General features: G+C 45.8%; 1 protein-coding gene across 1 annotated transcript; it reads right to left on the minus strand.

Moving 5' to 3' along the window:
* Positions 1-1,094: 1,094 nt before the first annotated feature.
* On the minus strand, positions 1,095-6,509 carry snrnp27 (small nuclear ribonucleoprotein 27 (U4/U6.U5)). Its single transcript, XM_066714261.1, has 6 exons — positions 6,332-6,509; positions 4,085-4,211; positions 3,713-3,819; positions 3,487-3,566; positions 3,081-3,145; positions 1,095-2,157 (listed from the first exon to the last, which is right to left on the minus strand). The coding sequence occupies exons 1-6, from the start codon at positions 6,366-6,368 to the stop codon at positions 2,103-2,105; spliced, it is 471 nt and encodes a 156-aa protein (XP_066570358.1). The 5' UTR covers positions 6,369-6,509; the 3' UTR covers positions 1,095-2,102.
* Between the last annotated feature and the right edge of the window lie 3,739 nt (positions 6,510-10,248).

A 10,248-nucleotide genomic window follows, 5' to 3' on the forward strand; every position in this document is an offset into this window, starting at 1 on the left:
GTTTTTTTTTTTCGTCTTTCAGATCACGCATTCAACAACTTAGATATGTAGATTGTGAAAATGTTGGTCGAACTTAACATTTGAATCTGTTAAAGAGCACCGTTTAATGCAGCAAGTCTACTTGCATTGTACAATAAAGTAATACTGTCTTTATGTACAGCAAATAATCATATACAAAACAAAGCAATATACTGTGTAAATACAACATTCGGAAAATGAACAGAACCAGGTCAGATAGAAAGGAATGTCAGTACAGGTGTAATGTAGCATTCAACGCATGCATCCCATAAAAGTAAAGTAATCTCTTCACAGGATCAACAGTACATAGGCCCCAGAACAAAATCCTTAAGAAACCTGGTAGGCAGGGCTTGTTTAAACACACTATCATCATCTTATGTATTTAGAGGAGACTCACATAAAAATAATAATTCCATTAACAATGTCAGGGTTGGATGTTAAATGCAGGTGTAAATCAACAGAAGGTCGAAGTGGGTTTGATTTTGCAAACCTATTAAAAGTATGTAGGATTCGTAGTGGATCCACCAAAAATGTGGAACATACAAAAGCAAGAGTTTAATAATTCAGGATCTTAAACAAATAGGGGAATATTCTTGAATTTGTTAAAATACTCCAGCAGCACTGTTCCTGTTCCAATCAGTAACTGTAATAAAGCTGCTGGATACAGCAATATCAATGCAAATGTATTAATAGTTGTGCAGCACATGATGGGTTTAACAGAAGTGGAGTGTAGGATGCAGATGCAGGGATTTCTACAATGGAGCGGTAAAGGCTGTGCGGTAGCAGCACAGGTCTCTGCACAGATATATTTGGACCATTGATATTACAGCGCTTTCACGGTCATCCGAGTGTCCAGGTGAAACCGAAGAGCTCTTTAGCAGAATGAAAACTACACAAGTGATCACGCAACAGGAACATTAATTGCTTTAAGGAGACTGTTTATTAGACTGGTTTTGACCAGTAATGAAGAAAGCGCATTCTATTCAGCCAGGGTGTGACACCACAGGACGCTGCCATTTGTGCTTCAAATTGTGCAAGGCATGTGGTTGAAAATAAAGAAAATATCTTAAGCAGACTAGACTCATACAAGGGTTTTTATTATTTAAATATCAAGACTTACGAAATACCGCAGTTACATAAATGGAAATGATCAGGCTTCTTTATGCGGATTACATGAAGTAAAAATAATCAGAGCCAGAACACAAACACAAGTCAGAGTAAATTCTGCTGTTGTAATACATTGGGAGCTGTCCTGCAGAGGAAACTAAAGTTATGCAAAACAGATCATCTGGGAGGTGAAAGGGGGTGGCTGGCTGTTTGAACAGGAAACAAACCTGTGTTCTGCAAAAACAATTGCAGATAACTTTGACACACATGCAGAAGAGACGGACTCTGGCTGTTTGAGCTGGAAGGTGAGTGGAGGTGAGCCAGGCAGGACTGAGGAGGCACTGCTGTTCTGCACCTGCCCTGGACTGTGACTCACTGCCCCAGCTGCCCTCCAATGCCTCACACACCTTCCTTTAGGAGCAGAAATGCAAAATACAACTAATTAAACCTTTCACCTGAACTACCCTGAGGAGCAGCTGCAACAAACTGCCCTGAAAACCAACACCACCAAGCAAACGCCCCCTGCAGCACACTGCCCACACTGGCACTACCATTCACTGAGAAAACGAACCAGGGAAAAAAAAGCAAATTCATAGGGCAATACAAACAGCCACACTACTTTACAGGGACACTGGCCGTGTGGAAAGTGATCTACACGGCCGCTCTGGGGGACTGTGCATGTCAACCTTGCAGTCCGCAGTGCGCTACACAGGGGGGTCTGCTGGCACAGGGTAAAGGTGGATCTGTAGGGCAAGGCATTAACGCTGTATTGTTGTGGACTGGGAAAAAATAATCTGCATTTTAGATCACCTAGAGTCAGCCTGGACCGGCTCCCAAGACTGCAATTTCCATAAATATGCAGGAGGGGGGAATAAAAAAAAATAAAAATAAACAACTCTAGCACTGGAAATCTTACAAACATCTGCAGGAAAGAAAAACATTGGTGACCTTGTTGCACACAGTCCGGTTCTTTTTCTTCAAGCAATGAAATCCAGGGGTCTGTTAAATCCACCTTTTCTGTTCATGTATTGCCTAGGAAAAAAAAGAAAGATTACATCATTATTTTCCCCCCTCTAACACATTACATCATTTTCCACCAATGGGATGACTGCTCTCCCTGCAATGGAACACCTGCTGATTAGAGGACATTCCAAAGCCCTGCGATTGGCTGCCTCTCTCTCCGGAGTCTCCCCTTCCACCTCACACGGTCTCTGTGCCAACCTCAGCTCTCACGCGGCGCAGGAGGTATACTCGGGCACGGGGGGAATAGGAAGTACAGAATTGGCAGGGGAAGGAACAGAAAAAAGGACTGACTGCGCACACTCATATATGCAGGTCAGGGAGGCACGTAGCGGATATCAAAGGCCAGAGTCGGCACAAGGAAAGCTTATGCTACAGTACAGCTGCATTACAAAAGCGAACAGGCTGCGTAAGCAGGGCCGGGGTGGGAGCGATCGATCTTGTTGTCCTGTCAGGGACAGCGCCCGTGACTCACATGCAGTCGCTGCTGGTACAGCATGGCACACTGCAGAGGTGACCAGTGAGCAGAGCTCGGGCACAGAGCGACGACCGCCCGCTATATTCACCAGACACGGAATTGGGGTCGTCCTTCTCTCAAACTTCGGTTAAACTCCATTGAGCTGCACAGGAGACGCACGAGGCCTGCAGACCTAGCACACAGGGCAGCCATCCAGGGTACAGCCGTTTGGTGCTGTTCAGGCCTTAGAAGCACAGGTTCTTGTACAGATTGGCAGCAATCAGGCAGATGGTGATTATATTCTGGGTTATTTTTAACCCAGCGTGCGCCTGTCCTTACATAGATTCACTTTAAACAACCTTGAAGCATCCAGGACTTGGAGGTGCCTTATTCACAAGCCTGCAACTTGTCAAGCATGGACTGAACGGGGGGGGGTGGTTGTTTAAATCTGTGTCTCGGGTAGCAGACAAACACAGACCTGTATTTCCTCTTCTGGGAGACGTTGACAGCAAACGCATTCACCGAGCCATCCATCTTCCTTCCCTGCCAAGACAAAACACACCCATCATCACCAGCACAGCTCCACACTGCACACTGTGGGTGCTTCTCGTGTGCTCGGCCCATCTCCCTGCCGAGATTCCCTCTCGCCAGCTCTACCAGCCTACTGCCTTAACCACGCCTGCTCTAGTGTTGAGTAACGAAGGCATCAGTCCAGTAAACATGCTCGTACCCCAGGCGTGCCGTACTACACAAGCTCATCACTGCAGCACTGGGGAGACACCTTGTGGTGAAGTGTGGACTTGCAGGTCTACTCTATTTTTTCAAGCAATTCAGATCTGGTGCTCTGGCACCACGTTTGACTGTAGCTAGCAGGGTCTCCTCACCTTGGTTGTGTCGAAGGTGCTGAACCCCATGAGCTTCATCATCTCAATCTCGTCCTCAGTCTTCCCCTGCAGGTCCTCCTCTGAAACACAGCACAGCATTCACTTATATAGGATAAGGTTTACATCACAGTAAAAACTGTGTGGGTGTTGCAGTATGAAGAGTTATTAACATCAAATGCTTCCATAATTCTGCAGCCCTGACGGGGGCCTGCCTCCTCCAACCAACCCGAGATCTCGTGCTCCTTCGCCGGCTTGCTGTCCGTCTTGTCGTCATCCCGCCGGTCCTTCGCCCTCAGTGGAGACAGGGAGGACGACCTGTGGCGCCTGGGGGACCTGGGGACAGAGGACAGTCATACGAGGGCCTAGGCAGAGCTGATGGCAGGGCAGGGTGAGGAGCTGCGTAAACACACTGCTTGACTAGTGAGACGACGGCACTCTCCATGAGAACGGCAGGAGTTGGCAATGAATACACAGCTCTGTGGGAAGTGAGGGAAACTGACTGGACTGTCCCAGACTGGGGAGGAACTCTACGACCCAGCTCTCAGGGTTTACTAGCCTTAACCGTAATGAGTCCTTGTGGAGACAGCTGTGATCTCACCTGGAGCGCCTCCTGTGTGGGGACCTGGAGCGAGACCTCCTCCTGTCCCGGTCACGAGAGCGAGAGCGCTCCCTCTCTCTCCGCCGCCTCTCGCGCTCTCGGGAGGCAGAACGAGAACGACGTCTCTCTGAAGAGAGAGAGGAAAAAAAAAAAAAAAAAAACATGACTAATGAATCAGGTGGTAATGGACAGATCTTTTTCAGGATGACAATTTAAAAGGCTCCACAAACGTATTAATTACCGTGACAGAAGTTTTCAGTAGCACATAAGAAACCATATTTAATAACTTATTTTATTAGAGCTATACATCAGGCAGAAAATTCATGACGTAAATCACACCCGTTCAACACAGAAAGCACCTTGAGATGATGGAATCACAGTGGAGGTCCTAAAAGAGGCTGCAGAAGAAATGGAGACGATTCTGACAAAACACAAAGTGTCTCAAGATTAAACAAATGCCAGATCAGTGGAACAATGCAACTGTCATTCTCCTTCACAAGAAAGGGGAGAGAGATCTGAAGAAATATAGGCCAGTCAGTCTACTTCTCATGTAAAGTATTTACAAAGATATATTAACACACTGCTTTCAAGACACACTGGACTTTGCCCAACCAAGAGAACAAGCAGGATTCAGAGATGGATTTAACAGAATGGATCATTTACAAGTTGTATGAGAAGCATTGGAAAGAAGCAGAGAATGAACTTCCTCAGTGCCTGGGCTTTGCTGACCTTGAGAAAGCATTTCAAGCAATATATACAAACTCAAATCAGAGCTCTGAGAAATCAAAAAACATTGAGGAAACATTTAACTCTTTTTAAATATACCTGCAACAATGCAACAACAAACTGACTCCACCAAGACAAACACAAGATCAAGATTTGTAGAGGAGTACATCAAGGAGAATCTCTCCAAACCACTTCACAGCTACTCTTGAAGTGTTCAAGAGGATTGAAGTTAAACTAAAGTTATTTGAACAATTTAGGATTTGCAATGAAAATCACATTTGCACAAATGCATGACAACTATATTCTATATTATATTCAATTATAAGACCTCTCAGATGCAAGCAAGAAAACTTGACTTAAAATGAACCAGCAGGAAACCAAAGTAATGATTAACAACTCTGTTAAAGCTAAGAAAACTGAAGTTATTTACCCTAAGGAGTTCAGACGGTTGTCTACCTTGGACAGCACACACCAGCACAAATTGAGATATTATAAAGAAATCAAAATAAAGCAATATAAAGCAACACCACAGCTGAAATGATTTACATGAAGAGAAAATGTGGTCTACCAGTGGTCACTTATGGCTGTGAAACCTGGTCAGTTAATCCAAAAATGATACAGAAACTGCAGATGACAAAGGATTATGGAAATATGTAGGCTATGCGTGGAACAACAAGAGATAGAAAAGTAAAGAAAAGCAGCAGAGGACAAATGAAAGTGTGACATCGACATGTTCACATGGCAGTGGGCTGGATACACTCCAAGAACAGATCAAAGATGGACAAAATGAGCTATCACATGGATCCCGAGAGATTAAACAATAGCGAAAGACGAAAGCATACCCTTTGCAGGCGTGACGCAGAAGAGAAGCTGTAGATCGAAGCAAGTGGGAACATCAGTGAGATACCTTCACCCAGCAGCGGATCTACAGGATGGTGGTGATCTCTATCTATAATCTGCGATGGTCACATTGTGGGGAAGACTAGAACTGTAACTAACTGTGTGCATTTCAGTACGAATAACACTGGAATGCTTTTACATCACACTTCAGTGGTGCTGCTGTGGCGCAGATGTGCGCAGTTCTCTAATGGGATTGGTAAAATTGCGCACATCTGCGATGCAAGACCGAAAACCACCATGTGGCAACGTGTTAAGCACGCATCACAAAATCCGTGAAGCTCAGGCATTGAGGCGCCACACGCAGTGCTGGAAAACCCCTCCACTTAAACGGGCATCACCTTGACTGGGTAAGTGAAATACTGCATCACGTCTTGTTATTTCTGCTTTAGATTACTGAATAGGCTACATCGTCGGAAGGTAGTCGTAGTATCCAGATCAACTTGTACTTATTGAATGACGTTTGATTCCCGTATGTAACACGTTTAACTTTATTTGTATTTGTGTCAGTAGTGATGCTTAATGTCGCCTAATGTGAACAATAAGTGTAAACATTATCGACGGCGGCGGGCGGGGATAAATCATACGGGCGCTGACATCCAGCCTACAGAGTATGATACTGACCTCGTCTCGGTGGAGAGCGACTCCTGCTTCGCACCATTACTGGACACACAGCCTGCGGGGCGGCAGCAGCTGAAACACGCCGGGGATCCGGAGAAAAACACAAACACAGAAACAAAACAAACTCCGCGGTCGAGAAACTGCCAGAATGTCGGGCTGCTGCAGCGCTTATTATGTTCCCCTGCAAACACGGTCTCCACTCTGAGTTCCGCGCACGGCGCCCCCCTTGCCATCGCGACAGCGACCCCTAGCGCAGGGCGGCCATTACCGCTGTGTTGTGGAGGAGGGGGGTGTTAGTAGCGTGCCATTGTGACTGATAGGATGTTGTTCAGTAGCATTTCTGAGAACACGTAGCATTTACTTACACTCTTAATAGTTGCATATTGCTCTTCTGTCTTACAACAACTGAGCAACAGCGTGAGATGCTTCCCAATGAGGCTTAAAGGCTTTTATATTATACCACATTCCCATTCCCATTCCCATTCCCATTCTTAGGTTGTTTTTAATGGGGTTGTTGTTGGCTGCTGTAGGTGGCGTCTGGTCACCTGTAATTAATGGACATTCCTGTCCTGCTGCATCAGTGAAAAGCTCCCTGTGGTCCCTGTGAAAATATCCCTCCTCTACCTATTCCACTCTTTTTCCTGTCGCATGTGACCCTTTACTGATTCACAGTGCTGTTGTTCTTTTGCATTCGTCTCCTTCCTTTCTTCCCTTTCTTAAACCCCGTTGTGGTTTAATTAATCACCATAAGACACCTTTTCTACAACTTATGAATAAATAAAGACTTGATTAGGGTACAGGTTTTGCACTGTTGTACAATTCATAGGTTGGTCTGAGTGTAAATCTAGGGCAAGCACTGAAACTGGCAGGAAGTGAGGCTAACACTATATATGGGGGGATTTCTAGACCTAGGAGATTTGCAGGGGGGCACTGAGAAGAAGGACAACTGCTAATATATACACACATGCTTATAATGAAGGCCCTGCGTTTTGCATGACTGAAATACAGTTTAAAAGCAGAGGCATGCAAAACACAGTTCATAGTTCATAGGCCATTAATTGTGCTATTAGCAGTCCTTTGTGGGAGGGATTGCCATCCTGACAGCCTTGTGTCATTCAACGCAACACAGGTGTGCGCTGTCCTAATTAGTTACAAGTCAATTGTTTAACAGCCCCCAGGACCTCTGCGCCAGCAGCCTTCAGTGCCCCCCTTCCGAAGGGCCCCATCTCCAAAGGGCAGGGACTCTAGCTGTGGGACTCCAGCGAGGAGACACCGCACAGCAACAGCAGGAAGCCATGACGATCTCTCCAATTCCCATCCTGCTCTCTCCTACTTCTCGGTGTGCACCCTAATCCCTCTAACCTCATCTCCCTTCCTCTCCCCTCCTCCTCCTCCCTCCCCTCTACTCCCCTCTCTGGAGGCCTGTGGAACTGCCACTCAGCTTCCAACAAGGCTGACTTCATCTCCGCCTTCGCCTCCAACCAGTGTCTGGATTTCCTCGATCTCACCGTGACATGGATCTCCGTGGACAACTCAACCACCCCTGCTGCCTTATCCTCTCTATTCATCCTGTCCCACACCTCCCTTCTTACCGGGCGGGGAGGAGGAACAGGGCTCCTGCTCTCCCCTTCTCTGTCCCCCCCTCTCTCTCCTCTATCACGACCAACAGCTTTGAATTCCACACAGTGGAACTCGCCTCTCCCTCTCTAGTTCTCTACCATCCTCCCGGTCCACTTGCCCCCTTCCTGGATGAACTCTTTTTCCCATCTATCTGTCAACTGCACTGCCTCCTCTTTGTTCTCCTCTCTCACCTCCTCAGTCTTGGATCTCTTCTGTTCTCCGCTCAACCCAAACTAGTCTGCACACCACTGAACAGAAGTGGAAAAGGACCAAACTCCCAGCTGCCCGAACTCTACCGCTCTCTACTGTCCACATTCTCCTCCTCACTCACCTCAGCCAAGAAGTCTTACTTCCAATCACTCTTTGAATCCACTGTCAACAACCCCCGCAAACTCTACTCCACCTTCTCCTCCCTCTTCGCCCCCCCTCCCCCTCCTCTTCCTTTGTCTCTCACTGCAGATGATTTTGCCTCCTTCTTCTCCTCCAAGATTACTGACATCCACAAACTCTTCAATAGTCCCCCCTCCTCTCCCATCACATCCAAACCTCCCACCGATCAAGCTTCCTTTTCTTCATTCTCACCTCTCTCGGACTCTGAACTTTCCTCTCTCCTGCTACATCACAAACCTACAACGTGCGCCCTGGACCCTCTCCCCACTCGCCTCCTCCAAGCGACTGCTCCTGATCTACTCCCCTTCATCTCCTCCCTCCTCAACTCCTCACTCCTCTTTGGCTGTTTCCCCTCTGCATTTAAACAAGCTGCTGTGATCCCACTCCTCCAGAAACCTACCCTTGACCCCACCTCTCCTCAGAACTACCGTCCTGTCTCCCTACTCCCCTTCCTCTCAAAGACAAAGCGGGCGGTCCACCGTCAGCTCTCTGCCTTTCTGTCCCATCACTCAATCCTTGATCCTCTGCAATCCGGCTTCCACACAGATCACTCCACTGAGATGGCTCTCCTGGCAGTCACTGACTCCCTCAGCTGTGCTCGGGTGCCTCCCTCTCCTCAGTCCTCATCCTCCTCACAGGCTTACCCCAAGGCTCTGCCCCCTCCTGTTCTCTCTGTACACTCGCTCCCTGGGCCCCCTCACCACATCCCATGGCTTCTCCTACCACTTCTACGCAGATGATGTCCAGATCTTCCTGTCCTTTCCCTCTTCTGACCCCCTCATCCCCTCTCGCATCTCTTCTTGTTTGTCTGCTATCTCCACCTGGATGCACTCTCACCACCTCAAACTCAACCTCTCCAAATCAGATCTCCTCTTTTTTCCTCACTCTTCCTCACCTTCTGCTGATGTCTCCTCAGCATTTTATCATGCTTCTTGCATCACTAATTCTTGTATTATTGATTTCCCTTGCTCCCTTTCCCGTAGCCCTTGACTGTGACCTAACATCTTGACTGCACTTAGCTTTTACTTTCAGGATGTAAGACCTCATTATTGTATTTACTTGTGTACATTGGAATGTGTACAATGTATTATGCTTTGAATTGCTTTGTATAATGTAAATTTTAATTTATAATGTTTGATGCCTTGTACTGAACTGTATTATTGCACTTTGTATTGCACTTATTTTGTAAGTTGCCCCTTGGGCATCTGCCAAGAAATAATAATAATAATAATAGTTATGTCTCCTCTTTCCCTTGTCTCTGTATATTAAAAGTACAGCAGGCCCAGGAAATGTCAGAAGCAGGAAGAGGAGGATTTAGAAAACCATGCTGAGCTCATCTTTAATGGCAGGTACATCACTAATGTTTTATTTCATTTATTTTTTATTCCAGTATTTCACTTTTGCATTCTAATACCAAAAAACAAACAAACCAAAAAAAAGACAAAAGGAAAACCAGAACTGAAAATAAAAAAAACTCCAGCAAATGTATAACAACAATGACTGTAAAGAGTAACAATAAAATATAATTACAATTGTAACAGGTACAGCAATAAGAGTCTTTTTATAGAGATATTATAAAAAAAAACAATTGCAAAAGAGGGAATGTCAAGTGCCTTCAGAGTCAGGCTTTGTCTGCGCCTACAAGCCACGCAAAAAGCGGAATGTGCTGTCTGTATCTCATTCTTAATCCAGTGGAATTTTCTAATTATTAATTAGTAATTTAACTTATTCATAGTTTTTGTTTAGTTTATGTTTGTTTGTTTTTTCCCTGATGTGTCCTCTGTACTCAGAAGCGTGTCGGACAGGCAACAGTGGATACATATCAAGATAGCTGATATAAACCATGATACTATACTGTATATTTATTTATATATTATTTACACCAGTGCACACCTTTCTTAAGCTGTAGT

Source organism: Amia ocellicauda, chromosome 9 (genome assembly GCF_036373705.1).
Source record: "Amia ocellicauda isolate fAmiCal2 chromosome 9, fAmiCal2.hap1, whole genome shotgun sequence".
Taxonomy (NCBI): Eukaryota; Metazoa; Chordata; class Actinopteri; order Amiiformes; family Amiidae; genus Amia; species Amia ocellicauda.

Bases quoted from the DNA above. Each gene is read 5' to 3' on its own strand.
- snrnp27 (XM_066714261.1), bottom strand. From the start codon at position 6,368: ATGGTGCGAAGCAGGAGTCGCTCTCCACCGAGACGAG. The intron at 3,567-3,712 runs GTTGGTTGGAGG...GCTGTGTTTCAG, and splicing joins GAAGGAGCACGAGATCTCGG to AGGAGGACCTGCAGGGGAAG. The intron at 2,158-3,080 runs GTCTGTGTTTGT...TTTTTTTCCTAG, and splicing joins TCCCAGAAGAGGAAATACAG to GCAATACATGAACAGAAAAG.